The 23,592-nt window shown below is 54.5% G+C and overlaps 2 protein-coding genes across 13 annotated transcripts; one reads left to right on the forward strand and one right to left on the reverse strand.

Annotated features, from left to right (window-relative positions):
* The first annotated feature begins 1,430 nt into the window (after positions 1-1,430).
* Positions 1,431-11,435, forward strand: HMGA1 (high mobility group AT-hook 1). Of its 5 annotated transcripts, none has more exons than XM_050787689.1 (6): positions 1,431-1,547; positions 1,790-1,903; positions 5,621-5,799; positions 7,924-8,007; positions 8,682-8,732; positions 10,035-11,435. In XM_050787689.1, the coding sequence occupies exons 3-6, from the start codon at positions 5,665-5,667 to the stop codon at positions 10,086-10,088; spliced, it is 324 nt and encodes a 107-aa protein (XP_050643646.1). In that variant the 5' UTR covers positions 1,431-1,547; positions 1,790-1,903; positions 5,621-5,664; the 3' UTR covers positions 10,089-11,435. The 5 variants fall into 5 exon arrangements, with proteins under 5 accessions (XP_050643646.1, XP_050643645.1, XP_050643647.1 ...); XM_050787688.1 differs by having other exon boundaries at positions 1,436-1,547; positions 5,621-5,766; positions 8,682-8,736; positions 10,038-11,435; XM_050787690.1 differs by having other exon boundaries at positions 1,436-1,547; positions 5,621-5,766.
* A 165-nt stretch (positions 11,436-11,600) lies between these two features.
* On the reverse strand, positions 11,601-14,708 carry SMIM29 (small integral membrane protein 29). 8 transcript variants are annotated; one of them, XM_050787864.1, is made up of 5 exons: positions 14,557-14,708; positions 12,875-13,062; positions 12,659-12,684; positions 12,238-12,343; positions 11,601-12,062 (listed from the first exon to the last, which is right to left on the reverse strand). In XM_050787864.1, the coding sequence occupies exons 2-5, from the start codon at positions 12,983-12,985 to the stop codon at positions 11,997-11,999; spliced, it is 309 nt and encodes a 102-aa protein (XP_050643821.1). In that variant the 5' UTR covers positions 12,986-13,062; positions 14,557-14,708; the 3' UTR covers positions 11,601-11,996. The 8 variants fall into 8 exon arrangements, with proteins under 8 accessions (XP_050643821.1, XP_050643822.1, XP_050643820.1 ...); XM_050787865.1 differs by lacking the exon at positions 14,557-14,708 and adding an exon at positions 14,167-14,288 and having other exon boundaries at positions 12,935-13,062; XM_050787863.1 differs by lacking the exon at positions 14,557-14,708 and adding an exon at positions 14,167-14,288.
* Positions 14,709-23,592: the final 8,884 nt, after the last annotated feature.

The raw sequence follows: 23,592 nt of genomic DNA on the forward strand, positions 1-23,592 counted from the left end.
CGGGCCCACCCCTAGGCCGGGCCGGCCCCAGGCCCGCGCCCTCCCCTTTGAACCCGCGCTCCCAGCCCCTGGCGCCTTCCCGCCCAGGCGCCCCCGCCCCCACCCGGCCGAGCACGTGCTGCCCGGGCCCCGAGCGCTTCCCGCCGCACGGGTGGGGGCTGGGCCCACCCCCCGCCCGCTCCCCACCCCCACCGGAAACATTCCTGCCACATTCCTGCAACTGCGAGGCCCAGCCCGCCGCTCCCCACCCCGCCTCCGCGCCGGGCCCAGGGCTTTCCTGCGTCCCCTCCACCGCCGGCTCGCCCCCTGAGGAGGGGGCTGGGCCAGGGCCTCGGCTGACCGGGAAGAAGGGGAGCAGAGAAAAACATGAGTCACAGCCGTGTGTCACTGGAGCGCATTTCAATTCCCTGCATCACAGGAGGTGTGGAAGGCCGCCTCGGGGACCGGGCGCGGGAGGTGCGCCCGAGAAGGCCCCGGGCCGGCCTGCAGGGCGCGCCTCTCCGCCTGCGCCCTTTCCTCCCCCACCGCCCTCCCCGCCATCTTCCCCTTTGGCTTCCTTCTCGCTCGGTGCAACAAGTCTTTGTTAAGCCGGGCGCCAGGCGGGCCAGGCGTGGCGGAGATGGCCTGCGTGCTCGGCCCCTGCCCTCAAAGCGCTTCCAGGCGACCTCTGGCCCACGTTTTATTTTTATTTACAGTCCCAGCGTAAGGGCCCAGGTCCCCAAGTGGGCCTGCGTATCTCCAGAACACCATCTAAGTCACCTCAAGGCATGAAGCTTCCCTTGGGTGTACCTGCCAACGAGCCAATCGTTGGTTTCGCTGGAAGGCTCCACCTTGATCATGGCTCGCTGGTGGCCATTAATAAAACACTTTGGATTTCACAAGTTTCACGTTTGAATTTCACAAGACTTGTATCTCACCAATCAACCACACGCGGGTTGACACTGAAAGGCACATGCTGACACCTGTCCGCCCAGGGGAAATCTACCAGCCCTCTATTTCAGTGAGGGGGCGGCGTGTAGGCCGCGGAACTCTCTAACGAGCGCGTTTCTCTTCACCCCCTCGGCCCGCGTGGACCCCCGTCCACCCCCGCACACCCTGGGGGGGGCCTGGCCCACACGCCCAGGAAGCCCCTAGAGGTGACTCTCCCTGGGACCACTGTACCAGGGAGGAAGGATACCGCCACCCGTCACCACCCCCCGCGAGAAGCTCCTTCGTGACTCCTCTGTGCGTGCCTTCCCACACCTCCTCCGTCCGGGACTGCGAGGAGTGGGCGGTCGACTCGAGTTCGCAGCCCAGGCCTCCCACACGCCCCTCCCCGCCGTCAGCACCCACCCGCGCGGCAGCGGCGGCTGGCGGGCGGCCGCCCTTTTAAATCCCCGGGCTCATTTGCATGGCCCCGCCCCCTGAGTGACACGGCTGGCGCGGGCGGGCCCGTCCCCCCTGCCCCTGGGTCGCTCTTTTTAAGCTCCCCTGAGCCGGTGCTGCGCTCCTCTAATTGGGACTCCGAGCCGGGGCTATTTCTGGCGCTGGCGCGGCTCCAAGAAGGCGTGAGTTCGCGGCCGCTCCGGTGGCTTCTTTTTTTTATATCTATAATTTAATTAAATTATTTATTTATTGAGGCCGCGCACGGGCCGTGCCCAGCTTCCTGCCCCTCGCCATCCTTCGGGGGAGGGGGAATATTTTTGTCCCCCCGCCTGGCTGTGACACATAAATACCCCGCGGGGGCCTGGGCGGCGAGCACGCGGCGGCGGCGGTCTCTGAGCGCCTCTGCTCTCTCTCCCGGTTTCAGATCCGCATTTGCTACCAGCGGCGGCCGCGGCGGAGCCAGGCCGGTCCTCAGCGCCCAGCACCGCCGCTCCCGGCAACCCGGAGCGCGCACCGCAGGCCGGCGGCCGAGCTCGCGGTGAGTCGTCCCCGGGGCCCGCGGCGGCGGCGGCGGAGGGGGGCGCCCGCGCCCCCGCCCGCACGCCGCCCCTCCTGCGAGCCGCCCGGGGCTGCAGCGCGCGCGCGCCGGCTTTATTCCCAGGCCGGGGCGGTGCGAGCCGGCGGCGGGGGAGGGCCGCGCGGCGCGGGGGCGGGCGGCGGGGCCCGGCGGCGCGGGGAGGACGCCCGCACCCCTTCCCCCGCGCCGCGGGCGCCCTGCGGGGGGCGGGGACCCGGGAAAGGCGCGCGGTGGGGGAGGGGGCGCGCAGCTGCGGCGAGCGCGAGTTGTGCACCCGGCGGAGCCCGGAGGAGCCCGGCGCACCTCGCGCGGCGGCCGCTCCCGCCGGAGCCCGAGCCCGGGCCCGGGTGAGGGGCGAGGAGAGACACGGGCTGCGGCGCGGCGGGAGAGTGGGGGGTCGGGCGCCCCCCGCAGCCCAGGGAAGTTCTGGAAGTGAGGGGGATGGGGAGGAACCCCGAAATTCGGCCCTACGCCCTCTCGGCCTTTCTCTCGCGCCCCCTCCGCAGATGAGGCCGGAGCGCGGGCCTGGGTTTGGGGCTTCACCCCGACCCCACCTCTGGCCTGGCCTGCGCCTCTTCAGCCCCAGGGGCCGGGCCTGCCCTCCGCCCCCACAAACTGGTTTCGCTGCTTTGCTGGGCTCTGTTGGAACTAGTCCCTTTGACTCCCCGTTTCTATTTTATTTTCTTCTGGGGCTTTATTTTGCGGGGAGGGGACGGAGGGAGGGGGCTTTCTTCCTCTCCCCCGCTCCCGCGCGCGCCAGGTTTCCTGCCCCAAGGCGGGCTTGGGTGCCCCCTCTGGCAGGAAGTGGGGCCGGGTGCACCCGCGTGGCGGTGCATGCGGTCGGGGTGCGCTGCTTTCCCGCGCCTGCAGGAGCGGCCTGCGCCCCTCCCCCCGTGCGCCCTGGCCCCTAGTCCCGCCGGCCGGCCTGCAACGGCCAGGCGCAGACACTTGCAGAGTCACCCTGGGGCCGGGTCTGGAGCCTGATGCCTCGGGGGCTTAGCCCTAGCCGCTAGGCGGGTAGGCAAAGTGGCGGGTTGAAAGGGTCTCCGGGAACCTACTTTTTCCTGCTCGCCAACTTGCTGTGTGACCTTCGGCAACTCATCAGGCTTCTCTGGGCCACTATTTTACGGGGGACGGGGAAGAAAATAAGGGAACCCCCAAGATAATTTCCTAGGGCCTTTGCTGCAGAGTCCTTAAGTATTCGAGGAGCACACTTTGCGTGCACAGCGTATGGAGGAGACAGGCTTGAGGCCCAAGCGGGCATATTACAAAGTGAGGGATTGGGGTTAGGCCCTAAATGTAGTTCCTACAAGACAGGCCTCTGATGTTCCGAAACAGGTGGAAGAGACGAGCGTTTCTTGGCCTCACTGGAAAGGGCCTCGGGCCTTCGTTTAGTTCGTGGGGGGTTGGCTGAGGGGGATTAAAGGGTCCCCAGCAGCAAGAGGTGGGGGAGGCACCAGATGGTATGAGAGCTTCCAGGGAGACCCGCCAAGATCTCTAGGCAGGCCGGGCCAGGCTCTCTGGGATTCCGTACTGGCTTCGCCCAACTGGAACCCCCTCGATGAGGGGGCCTCGGGCAGACCTTATATGAGGTCAGCACTCGTTTAGTTGATTAATTTTGATGTTTAGTTTGAAGGGGGACCTGTGGTGTAATATAAGATTCTAATCATTGCCTGTAATTGCATAGCAGGCCAAGCCACTAATGATGGAGCAGGATAAATCACCAACCACCTTGTTTAAAAGGGTCTCCAAGTCTGAAACATTATAAGATAGAATAATTAGCAAAGTCCCGCTGTCTGGAGGGTCTCTTGATGCTTGAGAATGGAGGTCCTGGGCCCTCCAGAAATCACAAGTTTGGAAAAACGTTTTTTTTCCTCTCATTGGGGTAAAAACTCTTTTTTTTTTTTTTCTTTTAAATTAGACACGGGGGTCCCACCGTATTGTCCAGGCTGGTCTCGAACTCCTGACCTCAAGCAGTCCTCCTGCCTTGGCATCCCAAAGTGCTAGGATTACAGGCATGAGTCACCTCACCTGGCCCATAAATCATTTTCAAATGGTCTAGTTCTTATTTTGGTTAGAGTGAAGATTTCTTTCCATTATTTTAAGTTTTTCTAAACTATTACCTAGTTTGATCCTTGAAGCAGTCAGGAGTAGTTCAGGCAGGTACCTTATAATTACCTTGATCTTACAGATTGAGAGGGTTTCAGAAGTGGAGCCGCTTGGGCCCACCCCTTACCGTGGGCAGGCAGGGATTGGTTACTGGAAAAATGTGTAGCCTAGGCCTCCGGCGTCTCATCTATCTGTAGCCTGTGGATGATAAGAACTAGGATGAAGATGTGGAGAACTGTCGTTTCTAAGCCTGTAGTACAGGGTGTTCAAAATACTGGTTGCAGGCCATCCTTCCAATGGGAAGTTTTAGGAAAACTAAAAATTGATAGGGTTAATTAAACCCCAACAGACCCTTAAGAAGAAGGAGGATGCTAGAAAATGACCAAGAAGCTTTTAGGATGAGCCCTGCCAGGGGGCCAGCTAGGGTCTGTTAGACGGTGCATTTCAGTTGGGAGAATTCCCTGCCCATCTGACAAAGTCCCATCTGACTCCAGTTGGGCAGAGAAGGGGTAAGGGGAAAGAGGATGGCCTTTGGCTTTGGGCTCCCTTTCCTCCACCACCTCACCCACACTGTAGCTTCAACCATCTCCTCCCTCCCTCAATTATACCAATCTTTGAATCGTCCAGGGATTTACCCTGGGTGAGAACAGAGAAGAGAGCTGATGGGTGGGCACCCCCTAGCTATGTGATTGGCTCTTTTCGGTCCTGAGTCTTGGACCTTGCCAGATAGGCAATATTGTCAGTGAAGTGGGCAGGGGATCAATGTCCGTAGCTGCCAGATCGCAAGGTCTCATTCTTTCCATTTTTTCCCTAGTCCCCACTGAACTGCATAGACTGGGTTTTCTCTTTTTTTTTTTTTTTTTTGAGACGGAGTCTCGCTCTGTCACCCAGGCTGGAGTGCAGTGGCCGGATCTCAGCTCACTGCAAGCTCTGCCTCCCGGGTTCACGCCATTCTCCTGCCTCAGCCTCCCGAGTAGCTGGGACTACAGGCGCCTGCCACCTCGCCTGGCTAAGTTTTTTTTGTATTTTTAGTAGAGACGGGGTTTCACTGTGTTAGCCAGGATGGTCTCGATCTCCTGACCTCGTGATCCGCCTGTCTCGGCCTCCCAAAGTGCTGGGATTACAGGCTTGAGCCACCGCGCCCGGCCTGGGTTTTCTCTTAAAGGCAAAGGGCAGCAGTTGGCTACAGAAGGAGGGGATGCTGGCAATATGTCAGACCCCACCTCCCCACACCTTTGTCCCAGGGCGGCCTCACCCACGTAGCTAGGTCTGGGCTGGCTGTACCTCCTGGGACCCCCCCACCCTGCTTCATTGGGGCGGTGTTAAGGCAGGACAACAAAGAGCCCTTCTTAACAGGAGATAGATAAGGAGCTGATTAGGGCCAACGGCCCTTCCCCGCCCTTGGCAGCATCTGGGGGTGGGCAGACCCCTCCATCCTGGGCAGAGTAGGAGGCCTCGGGGCCCCTGGGAGCACAGTTTTCTGCAGTGTGCCTTGAAGGTATGGGTGATGAGGAGGTAGAAAGTGGCTGAAGTGAGATGTTTGTCTAAAAGCACTTTTCTGTTTCCCAGCATCCCAGCCATCACTCTTCCACCTGCTCCTTAGAGAAGGGAAGATGAGCGAGTCGAGCTCGAAGTCCAGCCAGCCCTTGGCCTCCAAGCAGGAAAAGGACGGCACTGAGAAGCGGGGCCGGGGCAGGCCGCGCAAGCAGCCTCCGGTGAGTCCCGGGACAGCGCTGGTAGGGAGTCAGGTGGGTGTCCAAACCTTTCCTTCACTCGGTTTACCCTTTGGGGCTAGGGAGGTGCCTGGAGTTTCATTCAGCAGGTGAGAACATGCATGGAGGGTGCAGAATAATTCTGTGCAGTAAGCATGTGGGTGTGTCCTCCCACCTGTGTGTACTCCTGCCGCACTTGCAACTCTGCTCAGATCTCTAGAGACCACCAGGAGAGAACGGGGGCCGAGGAATTCAAGATGAATTCTGAAGCCCAATGGCAGAAAGTCAAACCTAAAGCACCCCAGAGGTCATGTACCCAGTGCTTGCTTAAAACATTCACCTTTTTCTTAATTTCCAGTCCACTGTGGACCGGTGATTTTAAAATGTAGTAAAGATGAATGAACAGCCGGATGCGGTGGCTCACGCCTGTAATTCCAGCACTTTGGGAGGCAGAGGTGGGCGGATTACTAGGTAGATTGAGACCATCCTGGCTAACACAGTGAAACCCCGTCTCTACTGAAAATACAAAAAATTAGCCAGGCCTGGTGGCGGGCACCAGTAGTCCCAGCTACTCTGGAGGCTGAGGCAGGAGAATGGCCTTGAACCTGGGAGGTGGAGCTTGCAGTGAGCCGAGATCATGCCACTGCACTCCAGCCTGGGCGACAGAGTGAGACTCTGTCTCAAAAAAAATAAATAAAAAAGATGAATGAACAAAAACAAAAACACACAGAAGCTCAGGGTTTTTAATAATCAGTTTCAGTGCACGTAAAATGATTTTTGTCAATTTGCTGTAAAGTTTCTGAGTACTTATGGTTGATTCTTGTACTTCCTCATCCCGGGTGAGAAACAGGTACCTGCGTGGGCCTGCACCTGTTCATGCACAGGCCATGTTATGAGTAGTTCTGGAATGGGCATTGCCCCTGGCACTGTAGATGGAAATTGAAGCCCAAGAAGTCAAAATGTTGGGGAGTTTGTGTCAGTGACCCTCAGAACCCTGGTGCTGCTCTCCCCACAAGGTCCTCATAGAAGGATGAGGCTGCCAGCCTGGCACTATGGGGCACCGTAGGGAGCATGGCCACTTGGGCTGGGGGGGGGGGGGGCCGTATTGGCCTCTTACAGAGGCAGCTGTCACCCAAGTGAGGGGTGGCTGTTGGTGAAGCCCAGTTACTTCCCTTCCCTGGGGAGGAGGTAAGAGGAGTTGAGGTTGACCTTTGCCCTTTAAACATGATGTAGGTTGTTCACCTGTAGGTTTTCCCTGTCCATAAGGTGGAGAGTGGTCTGTGCTGACCTGGGCCTAGGGAGACACGAGCTGTGATGAGTCTGCTGTGTTGGAATTCGGCAGCCACCTTTAGAGCCTGGGGTGGGATCATTTATCCTCTTAGCCTAGCTCCCTCAGCCTCCCCTCCTATCCCAGCAGTTAGCCATGGTCAGTGGGAGGTGTCAAGAGGGGTGCTGGATTACTGGATCCTGGTTATAGACAGGCCATGGGCAGCCCCCTAGGAAACAGTAGCTGGCGCACCTTCACCGTGTACCTTGTATGCATTATGCAGCAGCTTTTTATTCTATTTAGGGCTTATTAAAATTTCAGTGGGAATGATGGCAGGGATCTCTGGAGTCCGGCTGTAATTCCCCTTCTCTGGGGGCAGCCTGGATGGGCTCCAGGTTTGTAAGTGCAGGCAGGGAGTGTGTGTCCAGCATAGGTCATCTGAGAGGGTGGGCAGTGATCACGGGACAGTGCTAGATAACCATACATTACCCATTTAATCTCCATGACAACCCTGCGAGGGAAGTCTTCACCATTTATAGATGAGGAAACTGAGGCTCCAGCATTACGTATCCTGCCCAAGATCAGTGTCAGAACTGACACTTGGGCAGAGCCACCTAACAGTATCTTTCTGTCCCCAGAATGCTTTTCCTAGGGGTCTTCTGGGCTCTTGTCATTTTGCGTCTTAGAAATCTGCAGGGAGGCAAGGGGAGGGATGGGAGGCACTTTGCAAAGATGCTCAAACTAGAGCTTTGGATCCTGAAGGGATTCCTGGGTCAGAGGTGGTTCTTGGTTCTTGCTGACTTAACCTTGTTGAGGAGGCAGGGGGCTGTGTCTTCTAAGGGGATGGAAACACAGGTAGTGACTGTCCCTGACTATCCTCTCTGTCTTTACAGAAGGAGCCCAGCGAAGTGCCAACACCTAAGAGACCTCGGGGCCGACCAAAGGGAAGCAAAAACAAGGGTGCTGCCAAGACCCGGGTGAGACTTGAGATGGGACCAGCCCTGGGTGGATGACCAGCAGAGGATCCCCTTGTTGGCTCCATGGCCACGGCTGTGGGGAGGTCTGGGAAGGGGCTCAGTCATCCCAGTTGTGCACCCCCTTCCCTGGTAAAGGGGTGGCAATGAGTCTTTGCTAATTGGGGAGAGTGGGGCAGTGACTAAGGTCTCACTTCTGTGGGGTTGGTCCTGCCCAGGACAATGCGGAGATGAGGTCAAGTCCCACGGCTTTCCTGATCTAGAGAAAGGCGGAGTGGGGAGAGTGGAGGGTCCCTGCCAGCCCCTGGGCTGAGAATGTTACCTTCTCCTCTTGGGGTCCCCTGGAGCCTGAAGGGGTGGGGACAGGCAGCAAAGGCCAGATTCACAGTGGCATCAGCCTTTCAGAAAAGTTGTTTTGTTTTTTATTTTATTTTTTCTAAGACACGACTCATATCCTCTGAGTCATGGGTGGAGATGGGAGTAGGGGGCGTGTGTGTATGTTGAGGGGGCAAATGTGGCTGGCCAGTCATCGCTAGCTGGACTTGGGTGGGCCTGTTGGGTGAGAGTGTTGGGCCGCCCTGAACAGGCAGGTAGGTCTGCCCCTCCCTCACCACTGGGCATCAGGTGAGCACTGTTAAGCATTTTGGACTTAGGAGATATTTTCTCTAACCCTCTAGAAAACCACCACAACTCCAGGAAGGAAACCAAGGGGCAGACCCAAAAAACTGGTAGGTGAAGAAGCAGACTGCTGCTTACCTCGTGGGCTCTTTGAGTGAGGGTGTTAAGAGTACATAGTACCTAATGCTATGCACCCCCTATGGAAAGGCTGTCCCTGACCTGCTGGGACATCAGATTTTATAGAAGTCCAGAGCGGGGGGGGGGTGCCTGGCCTGGGCTGTGCCCATGAGAAGTGAGGGGTCCCAGGTACAAACCAGACCACATCCCCCTGCCCTGCCCTAGTTGTGTGGGAGGTCCCTCTCCTGCTCCTAGAATCCTCAGAACTTCTGGGGGAAATCTGGGAAGTCATCTAGCCTGTGTCCCCCTCAATTAGAGATGAGGAAAGGAAGCCACAGGGGCAAGGTTTGTCCTTCCTATCATCCTCTGGAGAAGAGAAACAGTGAAGGAGCTGGGCCCTGGGAGGGGTCAGTGCTGGAGTTCTGATGTGACCCACCACACTGCACTGAAGGGCACCATCCACTTCTGGGCCCTCAAACAGCTGGTGGAAAGGCTCAGTGGGCTGAGTCAGGAGGCTGCCTCTAGGGGGCCACTGCAGTTAGGGTCACCCCAGCCTTCCAGCTCCTGGCCTTCTCTTACCCCCAGCCTGCCCCCTCAAATCCCTGAAGCTGTCATTCCTCGAGCTGAGCCACTGCTGGGGTGGAGGGGGGTAGGGGGTGCTGCTGGCCAGGCCCCAAGAGTGAGTAACAGGAAACAAGTTGTTTTGGAGTTTATGCCTGGCACGGGGGCTGTAGCCCCGTGTGGTGTCCCGACATTCCCGCCCAGTGAGTGAGCCCCGGCGGCACACACTTCCCCTTCCTCCCCACCCCGGCCTGGGGTCAGCCCTCGGCCACTCCCGAGGGCCAGGGCACCACAGCGCAGCATCTGCCCCTGTGGGCCAAGGACCTGGTTCCCCTGCACCCACCAGAGGGCTCATGTACCTTCCAGCCACCCCTTCCCATTTCCTCCCCCAGCCACCTCCTCCCCACCTCTTCTCCCCTAGGGAGCCAGTCACGTCCTGAAGCTCAGTGCTGCCCTGAGCTCTGCCCTCCTGTGCTCCATGGGCTTGGGGGCCAAGGGGGCTTGGCTTCTGGCTCTGGGTGACAGCAGCATGTGTGTGGGGTTTTTTCCTCCTTTTAAATTCTTTTTATGAATGAAGCCTGGCCGTGGAGGTTGCTGAGTCACCCACACACTCAGCCCTGACTCATCCCTCTTCAGGAGAGCCAGGGAGTGCAGGGAGCGGGTGGGGGCCAGCCTCTGGGGGTGGAAGAGGGGGGCCAGGCCAGAGCTCACACCAACAACTGCCCACCTCGCAGGAGAAGGAGGAAGAGGAGGGCATCTCGCAGGAATCCTCGGAGGAGGAGCAGTGACCCATGCGTGCCGCCTGCCCCTCACTGGAGGAGCAGCTTCCTTCTGGGACTGGACAGCTTTGCTCCGCTCCCACCGCCCCCGCCCCTTCCCCAGACCCACCATCACCACCGACTCTGGCCGCCACCCCCATCTTCCACCTGTGCCCTCACCACCACACTACACAGCACACCAGCCGCTGCAGGGCTCCCATGGCGTGAGTGGGGAGCAGTTTTCCCCTGGCCTCAGTTCCCAGCTCCCCCCGCCCACCCACGCATACACACATGCCCTCCTGGACAAGGCTAACATCCCACTTAGCCGCACCCTGCACCTGCTGCGTCCCCACTCCCTTGGTGGTGGGGACATTGCTCTCTGGGCTTTTGGTTTGGGGGCGCTCTCTCTGCTCCTTCACTGTTCCCTCTGGCTTCCTGTAGTGGGACCTGGGAGGGTTCCCCTGGCCTTAAAAGGGGCCCAAGCCCCATCTCATCCTGGCCCGCCCTACTCCACTGCCCTGGCAGCAGCAGGTGTGGCCAGTGGAGGGGGTGCTGGCCCCAGGATTCCCCCAGCCAAACTGTCTTTGTCATCACATGGGGCTCACATTTTTCATCCTTCCTCACCTTCCCTAGTCCCTGCGCTAGGTTGGGCAGCCCCCTTTGGCTCCAGGAAGGCAGGAGGGGTGTGTCCTTACTCCCGCTTCACTGTGGCCACAGCCCCCTTGCCCTCCGCCTGGGATCTGAGTACATGTGGTGGTGATGGAGATGCAGTCGCTTATTGTCCAGGTGAGGCCCACGAGCCCTGTGGCCGTCACCTGAGGTGGGCTGGGGCTGCTCCCCTCACCCTACTTTGCTTCCGCCACTCAGCCATTTCCCCCTCCTCAGATGGGGCACCAATAACAAGGAGCTCACCCTGCCCTCTCCCAACCCCCCTCCTGCTCCTCCCTGCCCCCCAAGGTTCTGGTTCCATTTTTCCTCTGTTCACAAACTACCTCTGGACAGTTGTGTTGTTTTTTGTTCAATGTTCCATTCTTCGACATCCGTCATTGCTGCTGCTACCAGCGCCAAATGTTCATCCTCATTGCCTCCTGTTCTGCCCACGATCCCCTCCCCCAAGATACTCTTTGTGGGGAAGAGGGGCTGGGGCATGGCAGGCTGGGTGACCGACTACCCCAGTCCCAGGGAAGGTGGGGCCCTGCCCCTAGGATGCTGCAGCAGAGTGAGCAAGGGGGCCCAAATCGACCATAAAGGGTGTAGGGGCCGCCTCCTCCCCCTGTTCTGTTGGGGAGGGGTAGCCGTGATTTGTCCCAGCCTGGGGCTCCCCCTCTGGTTTCCTATTTGCAGTTACTTGAATAAAAAAAAATATCCTTTTCTGGACTGGAGTCTACTGTGGTGTGTGCCTCTAAAGCCTGGGGCAGGTAGGGTAGGTGACACTTGGGTTCTGGCCCTGTCCTTCAGGCTGTGGGAAGGGAGGGGAAACAGCACTGGAATCACCTCAGAGGAAGGTCATTTTAAGCTTCTTGATGAAATCAACAAAACCCCTAGCCACAAAACGTTTTATTTACAAAATATATACTGAATACTATACATCTGGCCCCATCACCATGGAAACAACTCCAAAGCCCTCCTGGGGATTTATGCCCAAGCCAAGCCCAGGAGGGCTAGAGAAAGCAAAGGTGTCTCCCAGCCGCCCCCATCCCAGAAGGAAAACCTCCCATGAGTGCCTGTGGGTGGGCAGTGAGCTCGACACCCACAAAGGGCAGAAGGCCTGGGGGCAGTGAGGTGATGGTGAGGGCGTGGGAAGCAGATGCTGAGGGTGGGTGGAGGGAGAAATGGAGACCCAGCACCCAGCAGGGGGAGCCAGGGGAAGCAGGCTGACGGCAGGGCCTCAGGCAGTCCAGGACGGCAGGCTCTGAAGGGTGGGGCAAGGGGGTCAGGTCACGTCTTGACATCCAGCAGCGGCATCCGCTTGTGCTGGTAGCCACTCTGCCAGCCATGTACCACCTGTCGGGCAAGAGACCACACCACAAGGCTGGGCTGTGTTCCCTGGGAGTCTGCAGCACTCAGTTACAGCCCAAGTAAGCAGAACCAGGCTCTGGTTTCAGTGTGGACGAGTATGGCTGGGAACAGGGCTAATCCCCACCTTGCCTCATTCTCCCCCTGGCGCCCAAGTGCTCACCTTGGGGTCTCCCATGTCAGAGAGCAGCTCCTGCTCAGCCTCATGCAGTTCCTCGGCTGGGTCATAGCTGTACATGGGGAGCAGGTGATGGCGCAGTCGGTCCACCCTGGGGAGCAGGGGAGGGGACTCAGCCTAGGAGGCCCCCCAACCCTCATCAAACACCTGGCTGCCCCATCTCGCCTCCCTCTCCCAGGCAGGGGCACTTCAACCAGTGGGTGCCTTTTGGGACACACTATAGTTCCAAGAATACAACCCTGATTCTACAAAGGGACTTTCCCCAGTGAGTAACCTCAGGCTGGGGCAAGGAAAACAAAATTCAGGCTTGTATCAGGATGGCTTCTTACAGAAAACTCAGAGCCTATGAGCAGGAATTTCAGAATGGGTGTGGGGATAGGGCAGGTGGGGAGACAGGGACACTCACCGCTTTTTCTTCTGTACATACATCACCTGCAACAGAGACACAGCACTGTGGGGGCTGCTGAGCCCGGGAAGGCCCACAAGCAGAGAGAGGCCCACCTCCACACCCTTGACTCCCTCAACAGGACAGTGGGGACTCTGTGCAGACTGGACCAGGCCCACCCAGCCCCTGCCTTAGCAAAGCTGTGGGTGTCTGTGTGTGTATATGAGGGCTCCTTACCACAGCCACCACCACCCCGACCAGGGTGATGAGGAAGAAGGGCCCCAACACATAGCCCACCATGGAGTCGCTGTTGGCCTGGGGGGCATTGGGCACAGTGGTGTTACTCATGACATCAGCAGCCGGAGGGCTGGGTGGTTGGTCAGCATGGGCAGTGGCACTTCGGGAGGGCGCCTCCACTGGGCTCCCTGGGGAGGAGGAAGGGAGGTTATCAGTTGCACCCAGGTGACATCCAGACTCTGGATCCCTCCCCCAGAGCTGGAGATCTATAAAAACTGGTCCCAGGTCAAATCCTGGGAGGAGGGATCCTCCAGGTAGATGTACCGGGTGTAACCCTCCAGTGAGTCTTGGCAAATCCTGGCAGGAAAGGGGATCAAGGGAAGGCCTGGATCCAGGGCTGAGTCCTGCCCAACTCCTATCCCTATATCAGGGCGGGGCCCAGCTAGAGACATTTACAAGTCTCAACTTCTGGGGAAAGAAGTGCAGGTTTCCAGTGCCTGCCCCAGCCCTTTTGGGGCATTGGGCTGCCAGTACCCGTCCAGTGGAGCAAAATGGATAAATGAGGTCTAAAGGAGGGACCTGCACTGCAGCCAGGGGTGAGGTGGGAGCATCTGAAGGAGTTCCGCTTCCATCCTGGTCCAATCCCACTTCAAGCGATGGGCTCCATGCCTGAATTCTATGCCCTTGTCCCTGGTGTCACCTCAGACATACAGCCCGAACACCCTCTGCCCCATCGGTTTCGTGTGCCAGGGTGGACACGAGTGGGTAAAGCTGGATTGTATCTTCAAGATGATGTCACCTTCCTCTTGTCTCCACCCAGGGCTCCGCCCAGGTCCCTCCCCTCCTGGCCTGGGCTGACAGGCAGAGGTGGAGAGGGTCAGTCCCCATCGACAGAAGCAAAGAGATCGTCCTGGGGCGGTTTGCACGCTGATGGCCCAAGGTCCGCGACCCAGGTTCGCTTGAGTCTCTATCAGAGGGCAAGGTATGAACGACCTACCCCCGTGTCCGTAGGGCACGGGGCATCGAGCTTGCCCTTACCCAGTCGTATGCTCATCGTCCCAGGCCAAGGGGGCATGCCAGGGTGGGGAGGGCGTCAGGCCGCTGCTAGGATGCGGGCCAGCAACAGTGGACAGGAGGTGGTTCCCACGGCGCTGGGAGGCTCAGGCCGGAGGTGGGGGGTGTTGGGGGACGCGGATGAGCCGCCCCGCGCCCGAACATCCTGGAAGCCTGGCACCCCGAGGCGTGGACCCGTGCCGGCGCTCTGCAGCCCAGCCGGCCTGGCCATGCCTTACCTCCCGCCGCTGCAGCCCCGACAGGAACGCCCTCGGTTGGCTCCCCGGCCCCGGAAAAGCCGTCAGGCGCGTGATCAAAGGACCCGGGGAAATGGGCTGGGCCTTAGCGCCTGGGCGCAGCCAATCCGGTAGCGGAAAGCGGGTGGCCTGGAGATTTCTGGAGCCGCCAATCCGGAGGCGGAGGTGGGCGGTGCGAAGGCGGGGACAGCGGGGCTTGCAGGGTCCGCCCCGCGGCGGCAGAGGGCAGCCGAGGGCTACGCAGCGGGGGAGGAGCGGGCGGCTCGGGGCAGGATTGGGCAGGGCGGGGCGCGCGCAGTTTTCCGGAGGCCCCTGGCCCTCCCGCGTCAGGAGCTCGGATTCTGGGAGATCCCGGGCGACCACCTCACTCACCCGTCTCGTTGCAGCCAGAGTAGGGTCGCGCCGCACTCTAACGATGAGCCCAGGCCCTTCGCGGCAGGACCCTGCTCCGGGCCCTCTCGGCCTCCTTCTGTGTTTGTTCCCTGGCCTTCGGGCTGTGCTCGACTGGTAGAGTGCGGCAGGACTGGGCTACCGGGGGCCCTGGCACGCCCACCCTCTCTGCGCCTTTTTTTTTTTTTTTTTTTTTTTTTTTTTTTTTTTGAGATGGAGTCTGGCTCTGTCGCCCAGGCTGGAGTGCAGTGGCACGATTTTGGTTCACTGCACCCTCCGTTTCCTGGGCTCAAGTGATTTTCCTGCCTCAGCTCTCCAGTAGCTGGGATTATAGCGCACCACCACGCCCGGCTAATTTTTTTTGTATTTTTAGTCGAGACAGAGTTTCACCGTGTTAGCCAGGCCGGTCTCGAACTTGTGACCTCAAGTGATCTGCCTGCCTCAACCCCCCAAAGTGCTGGGATTTCAGACGTGAGCAGCCGTGCCCGGCCTATTGTGAGGATTAAATGATGACATGAGCAGGGAGCTTACCACATAATATCCCCTGAAATGTTAAGTTACTCCTGTTCACCTGTTTTCGGTTTTAGGGAACACACGAAGCGGTGGGGTGAGGTTCCCCTGGGTCAAAGGCAACTTGCTAAGTTGGTAAACTTGGGTCAAAGCTTTTGTGGTCTTATCATTAAAATGGCACACATTTACTGGGAAAATCTGACTAAGGCCAGTGGAATTTACCAGTGTCAATATTCTGGTTGTGATTATTACAGTTTTGTAAAACGTTATCATTCTGGGATTTTTTTTTTTTTTTTTTTTTTTTTTTTTTTTTTTTTTTTTTTTTTTGAGACAGAGTCTTGCTCTGTCACCCAGGCTGGAGTGGGAGTAGCTGGAACTAGGGGCGCCTGCCACCAGGCCCGGCTAATTTTTTTGCATTTTTAGTAGAGACAGGTTTCACTGTGTTAGCCAGGATGGTCTCGATGTCCTGACCTCGTGATCTGCCCACCTCGGCCTGCCAAAGTGCTGGGATTACAGGCATTGGGGGAATTTAAGCAAAGTGTACACAATCTCTCTGTATTATTATTATTATTATTATTATTCTTTGGAGATGGAGTCTTGCTCTGTCAAGCAGGCTGGAGTGCAGTGGCACGATCCTGGCTCACTGCAATCTCCGCCTCCCAGGTTCAAGTGATACTCCTGCCTCAGCCTCCCAAGTAGCTGGGACTACAGGCGCCTGCCACCATGCCCGGCTAATTTTTGTATTTTCAGTCGAGACGGGGTTTCACCATGTTGGCCAGGCTAGTTTCAAACACCTGACCTCAGGTGATTCGCCCACCTCGGCCTCCCAAAGTGCTGCGATTACAGGCGTGAGCCACCGCACCCGGTCTCTCTGTATGATTTTTTTTTCTTTTTTTTCTTTTTTTGTTTTTTTGAGATGGAGTCTCACGCTGTCACCCAGGCTGGAGTGCAGTGGCGCGATCTCGGTTCACTGCAAGCTCCACCTCCCATGTTCACGCCATTCTGCCTCAGCCTCCTGAGTAGCTGGGACTACAGGCGCCCGCCACCACGCCCGGCTAATTTTGTGTATTTTTAGTAGAGACGGGGTTTCACGGTGTTAGCCAGGATGGTCTCAATCTCCTGACCTCGTGATCCGCCCGCCTCGGCCCCTCAAAGTGCTGGGATTACAGGCATGATCCACCGCACCCAGCCCTCCCTGTATGATTTCTTACAACTATATATGAATCTACAGTTACGTCAAACGTGTATGTGTGTGTATACATATGCATATATATTTTTTATATATATAGTTTTGTAGCAGACCCTCCTCTACCCCCCCAAAATCACACAGGATTGGGAAAACTGACTGGCAGATTATGGAAACCACCCAAGAACATCAAGGTTCTGGCAGCTGAACCAGGCTAAAGCCCTCCTGGATCACCAGGTGGTAATGGGCAAAAGGCATGATCTAGGTCACCCTGTTCTTGCCAGAGGAACCCTTAGGGGCAGATGTGAGGTTCTGGGAGCCCAGGCCCTATTAGCTAGAGGCAGCCAATGGTGCCAACATGGGTGAATTGCTTCGTCTGGTCCAGCTACAGGTTTCCTCAGGCCCTTCCAGGGAAGGCTGGATGAGGGCAGGTCTGGTGCAGAGGTCAGAGGGCAGATGGGAACTTTGATCCCTTGTCTCCAGACACTACCATCTGACTGTCATGGGGAATCAAGGATGGAGGGAAAGGATTGAAAGAAATGCGTGAGTCTGGAAGCTCCAGTTGGATCTCCTACTGCTCTCAAGCTTTTGAGTCTGGAGAGTAGGGAGACCCCTCACCCTAGGCTTCTGTCAGACAGACCTGGGCCTGCCACGTCTTGCAAGCAAGTTGGGGGTAAGTGATGGGGTTTGAGAACTTAGGCCCTTATGACTGCCCACACATTCAACTTTTGTCCAGTTCCTCAGGCCTTCTAACCACAAATCTTGAGGGCCCTCTATGAGCAGGCCCAGTGGTCACATTGCTTAGAGGGGTATGTGGAGAAAGCCACTCTCAGGGCCAGAGACCCAGTAAAGATTTTACTTTCTTTTCCTCCCCCCCCACCTCCTGAGATGGAGTTTCGCTCTGTCATCCAGGCTGGAGTGCAGTGGCACGATCTCAGCTCACTGCAACCTCTGCCTCCCTGGTTCAAGCGATTCTCCTGCCTCAGCCTCCCGAGTAGCTGGGACTACAGGTGTGCAGCACCATGCCTGGCTAATTTTTGTATTTTTAGTAGAGACGGGGTTTCAACATGTTGGCCAGGCTGATCTCTGACTCCTGACCTCAGATGATTCACCTGCCTCAGCCTCCCAAAGTGCTGGGATTATAGGTGTGAGCCACCACGCCTGGCCAGGTTTTACTTTCTTTACTCCTAAGAGAGAACACCCTTGTGAGCTAGGCAGGGCAGGTGGAGCAACCGCGATTTGCAGATGAGTCAGTTGATGCCTAAGCAGTGTGATGACTTCTCAGGGCCCTTGGCCTGATCATTAACGGCAGAGTGGGACGAGATGACAGGTGGGCCTCTCTTCTTGGACAACTCTCTGCTGACAGCTGCCCCAGAGCTACATTTGAGGCCTGGTGTCTTCCTGTGTTCAAGCTTCATATCTGATGAGAGTACCTCCAAGTATAGCCAGGAAAACTGCCGCTCTGCCTTCCCTCTTCATGCAGCTGCCATTTCAGGAAGCGGGAGGCTAGGGTGGGGCTGAGACTACATTGTGCTCCGCTGCTCGAGTTTTGACTGCCTCCTTATCCATGCTGCTGTGGTTAGTGCCTGGACTTGTCTGCCCACTTCAGCTAATGCCTCACTCATCCTTGTGTCCTCCAGCTCTGGATGCACTGAACAAACCAAAAAAGCAAGACCTGAAAGGATTGAACTATTTTCGGTTAACTTCTAGAATGAAGCTCAAGAAGATTTATAGGAAGGCAAAAATACCCAGTTTTTATAATATCTGACATCCGTTAAAAAATGGACCCTGGGGCTGGGCGCGGTGGCTCAAGCCTGTAATCCCAGCACTTTGGGAGGACGAGACGGGCGGATCACGAGGCCAGGAGATCGAGAGACGATCCCGGCTAACACGGTGAAACCCCGTCTCTACTAAAAAATACAAAAAAACTAGCCGGGCGAGGTGGCGGGCGCCTGTAGTCCCAGCTACTCGGGAGGCTGAGGCAGGAGAACGGCGTAAACCCGGGAGGCGGAGCCTGCAGTGAGCTGAGATCCGGCCACTGCACTCCAGCCTGGGTGACAGAGCAAGACTCCATCTCAAAAAAAAAAAAAAAAAAAAAATGGACCCTGGTGGCCAGGTGCGGTGGCTCACGCCTCTAATCCCAGCACTTTGGGAGGCCGAGGTGGTGGATCACCTGATGTCAGGAGTTCGAGACCAGCCTGGCCAAAGAGGTGAAACCCCGTCTCTACTAAACATACGAAAATTAACCGGGCATGGTGGCGGGAGCCTGTAATTCCAGCTACTCAGGAGACTGAGGCAGGAGAATCACTTGAACCCAGGAGGCACAGGTTGCAGTGAACCAAGATCACGCCATTGCACTCCAGCCTGGGTGACAAGAGTGAAATTCCGTCTCAAAAATTAAAAAAAAAAAGGTTGGGTGCAGTGAACCAAGAATCCCACACTTAAGCAAGGAATGTATGCCCTCCAAGCCTGGCACTTTGGGAGGCCGACAAGAGTGAAACCATTGGCTAACACGTCTCAAAAAAAAAAAAAAAAAGCCGGGTGAGGTGGGGCCCCTGTAGTCCCAGCTACTCAGGGGCTGAGGCAGTGGCTCAACCCGGGACGGAGCTTGCAATCCCGGCCACTGCAAGACAAGGCGAGATCCGTCTCAAAAAAAAAAAAAAAAATCAAAAAAAAAAAAAGAAAAATATCCCAGTGATCTTCTAGAGATGAAAACTACAATATCAGATTTTTTAAAAAAAACCATACTGGACAGGATTAATTACACTGGACAAGATTAATGGCAGGTTAGATGTTACAGAAGAAAAGACAAGTGAACCTGAGGGCATAGCAATAGAAACTATCCAGAATGAAACCCAAAGATTAAAAAATTTAAAAAAAAACAAAGAAAAATTTAAAAAGGATCAGTGAGTTGTGGGATAACCGTAAATGGCCTAATATATGGATAATTAGAGGTCCAAAAGGAGAAGAAAAAAAGAACAGAAAAATATTTGAAGAAATCATGACCAAAAGCTTTCCAAACTTGAGCCAGGCGTGGTGGCTCACTCCTGTAATCCCAGCACTTTGGGAGGCCGAGACAGGTGTATCACCTGAGGTCAGGAGTTCAAGACCAGCCTGACCAACATGAAGAAATCCCATCTCTACTGAAAAATACAAAAATTTGCCAGGCGTGGTGGTGCATGCCTGTAATCCCAGCTACTTGGGAGGCTGAGGCAGGAGGATTGCTTGAACCTGGGAGGCAGATGTTGCTGTGAGCTAAGATCATGCCATTGCACTCCAGCCTGGGCAACAAGAGCAAAACTCTGTCTCAAAAAAACAAAACAACAACAACACAAAACTTTTCAAACTTAAAGATGACTATAAACCTACAGACCCAGGAAGCACGATAAACCCAAGCACAAGCAACGTGAAGAAACTATGCCAAAGCACATCGTAATCAAATTGCTCAAAGCCAGTGGTAAAGATGTTACACACAGAGGAACAAAGTTAAGAATGACATAAGATTTCACTGGAAACAATCCAGGTGAGAAGATGGTGGAGCAACATCTTTTAACTACTTAAAGAAAAAACTCTCAGTCTAGAATATTGCGAAAAAAATCTGTCAAAAACAAGAAATAAAGATGTTTTCAGGCTGGGCGTGGTGACTCACGCCTGTAATTCCAGCACTTTGGGAGGCCGAGGCGGGTGGATCACTTGAGCCCAGGAGTTTGAGACCAGCTTGGGCAGCATGGTGAAAGCCTGTCTCTACTAAAAATACAAACATTAGCCAGTCTCATAACCCGGTCTCAAAATAAATAAATAGATAAAAATTGAACCATAAAATTTAAAAATTTTTGAAAACCATGTTTTCAGATATACAAAACTGAAAGGAATCATCACCAGCAGACCTGCACTACAAGAACTGTTAAAGGAAATTCTTCAGGGAAAAAGGTAATTGTACCAAATAAAAATATGATCCGACAAGAGAAAGAAATAAAGTGCGTCCAAATCGGTAAAGAGGAAGTCATACTGTCACTGCCGATGATATGATCTTTGACAAAGCAAACAAGAACATAAAGTTGGGAAAGGACACCCTATTCATCAAATGGAGCTGGGATAATTGGCTAGCCACATGTAGGAGAATGAAACTGGATCCTCATCTTTCACCTTTTACAAAAACCAACTCAAGATGGATCAAAGTCGTAAATCTAAGACCTAAAACCGTAAAAATTCTAGAAGATAACATCAGAAAACCCCTTCTAGACATTGGCTTAGGCAAAGACTTCATGACCAAGAACCCAAAAGCAGATGCAACAAAAGCAAAGAGAAATAGATGGGATTAATTAAACTAAAAAGCTTCTGCACAGCAAAAGAAATAATCAGCAAACAGACAACCCACAGAATGGGAGAAAATCTTCACAATCTATACATCTAACGAAGGACTAATATCCAGATTCTACAAGGAACTCAAACAAATCAGCAAGAAAAAAACCAAAACAATCCCATCAAAAAGTGGGCTAAGGACATGAATAGACAATTCTCAAAACAAAGATATACAAGTGACCAACAAACATGAAAAATTGCTCGGCCGGGCGCAGTGGCTCAAGCCTGTAATCCCAGCACTTTGGGAGGCCGAGACGGGCGGATCACGAGGTCAGCAGATCGAGACCATCCTGGCTAACCCGGTGAAACCCCGTCTCTACTAAAAAATACAAAAAACTAGCCGGGCAAGGTGGCGGGCGCCTGTAGTCCCAGCTACTCGGGAGGCTGAGGCAGGAGAATGGCGTAAACCCGGGAGGCGGAGCTTGCAGTGAGCTGAGATCCGCCAACTGCATTCCAGCCTGGGCAACAGAGCGAGACTCCGTCTCAAAAAAAAAAAAAAAAAAAAAAAAGAAAAACATCACTAATGATCAGGGAAATGCAAATCAAAACCACAATGTGATACCACCTTACTCCTGCAAGAATGGCCATAATCAAAAAATCAAAAAACAGGCCGGGCACAGTGGCTCACTCTGTAATGAGTGGCTCACTGTAATCCCAGCACTTTGGGAGGCCTAGGCGGGCGGATCATGAGGTCAGGAAATTGAGACCACCCTGGCTAACACAATGAAACCCCATCTCTACTAAAAATACAAAAAATTAACCAGGTGTGGTGGTATGCCCCTGTAATGTCAGCTACTTGGGAGACTGAGGCAGGAGAATCACTTGAACCTGGGAGGTGGAGCTTGCAGTGAGCTGAGATCGTGCCACTGCACTCCAGCCTGGGCGACAGAGCCAGACTGACTCCGCCTCAAAAAAAAAAGAAACAAAAAACAATAGATATTGGCATGATGTGGTGAAAACGGAACACTTTTACACTGCTGGTGGGAATGTAAACTAGTACAACCACTATGGAAAACAGTGTGGAGATTCCTTAAAGAACTAAAAGTAGATCTACCATTTGATCCAGCAATCCCACTACTGGGTATCTACCCAGAGTAAAATAAGTCATTATATGAAAAAAGACACTTGCAGCTGGACTCAGTGGCTCAGCACTTTGTAGTCCCAGCACTTTTGGAGGCCGAGGTGGACGGATCACCTAAGGTCAGGAGTTTGAGACCAGCCTGGCCAACATGGTGAAACCCCGTCTCTACTAAAACTACAAAAATTAGCTGGGCATGGTGGCGCACACCTGTAGTCCCAGCTACTTCGGAGGCTGAGGCATGAGAATCGCTTGAACCCAAGAGGTGGAGGTTGCAATGAACCGAGATCACGCCAGTGCACTCCACTCCAGCCTGGGCAAAAGAACGAGACACAGCGAGACCTTGTCTCAAAAAAAAAAAAAAAAAAAAAAAAAAAGAGAGAGAAAGAAAGAAGACACTTGTACACACATGTTTATAGAAGCACAAATTGGAATTGCCAAAATATGGAACCAGCCCAAATGCCCATCAATCAACGAGTGGATAAAGAAAATGTGATTTATATATACACACCATGGAATACTACTCAGCCATAAAAAGGAATGAAATAATGGGATTTGCAGCAACCTGGATGGAGCTGGAGACCATTATTCTAAGTGAAGTAACTCAGAAATGGAAAACCAAACACCTATGTTCTCACTTGTAAGTAGGAGCTAAGCCATGAGGATGCAAAGGCATAAGAAGGATACAGTGGACTTTGAGGACTTGGGGGAAAGGGTGGGAGGGGGTGAGGGATATAAGACTACACACCGGGTACAGTGTACATGACTCAGGTGATGGGTGCACCATAATCTCAGAAATCACTGCTAAAGAACTTACCAAACACCACCTGTTCCCCAAAAACCTACTTAAAAAAAACAACAAAAAAAAAGGACCTACCTAAAGAAATGAAGAGTACTGAAAATGGTAGTTATGTGAGTAAACATATATGTAAATATATTTATATGTGTCAGTGTGTATATATGTACATACACATATGCTCATATATTCCACACACATATACACATATATTCCCCCACACACACACACTACCATTTTTGTTTGTTTGCTTTTATTTACTTATTTTTGAGACAGAGTTTCACTCTTGTTGCCCAGGCTGGAGTGCAATGGTGCCATCGCGGCTCACTGCAACCTCCGCCTCCCTGGTTCAAGTGATTCTCCTGCTTCAGCCTCCTGAGTAATTAGGATTACAGGCACCCACCACCATGCCCAGCTAATTTTTGTATTTTTCATGGAGACAGGGTTTCACCATGTTGGCCAGGCTAGTCTAAAACTCCTGACCTCAGGTAACCCGCCCGCCTCAGCCTCCCAAAGTGCTAGGATTACAAGCATGAGCCACTGCACCTGGCCTATTTGTTTTTAGAGACCAGTTCTCCCTATGTTGCCTAGACTGGTCTAGAACTCCTTGGTTCAAGCAATCTTCATGCCTCAGCCTCCCAAGTAGCTGGGATTACAGATGCGTGCCACCATGCCCAGCTTGCCCCGTCTTGTTAGTTAAATCTTTTCAAAGAGGTAATTGAGGCCAGGCACGGTGGCTCACACCTGTAATCCCAACACTTTGGGGGGCCAAGGTGCGCAGATCACCTGAGGTCAGGAGTTTGAGACCAGCCTGGCTAACATGGTGAAACCCCGTCTTTACTAAAAATAGCCAGGTGTGGTGGCGCACACCTGTAGTCCCAGCTACTCAGGGAGACTGAGGCAGGAGAACTGCTTGAACCTGGGAGGCGAAGGTTAGAGTGAGCCGAGATCGTACCTCTGCACTCCACCCTGGGAGACAGAGCAAGAGTCTATCTCAAAAAAAAGAAAAAAAAAGTAATAGATTGTAACAAAAAACCCAATATTGTGTTGTGGGACTTTTGCACATGGAACATTTATCAAGACAGA

The sequence above is a fragment of the Macaca thibetana genome, chromosome 4, assembly GCF_024542745.1.
Source record: "Macaca thibetana thibetana isolate TM-01 chromosome 4, ASM2454274v1, whole genome shotgun sequence".
Lineage (NCBI taxonomy): Eukaryota > Metazoa > Chordata > Mammalia > Primates > Cercopithecidae > Macaca > Macaca thibetana.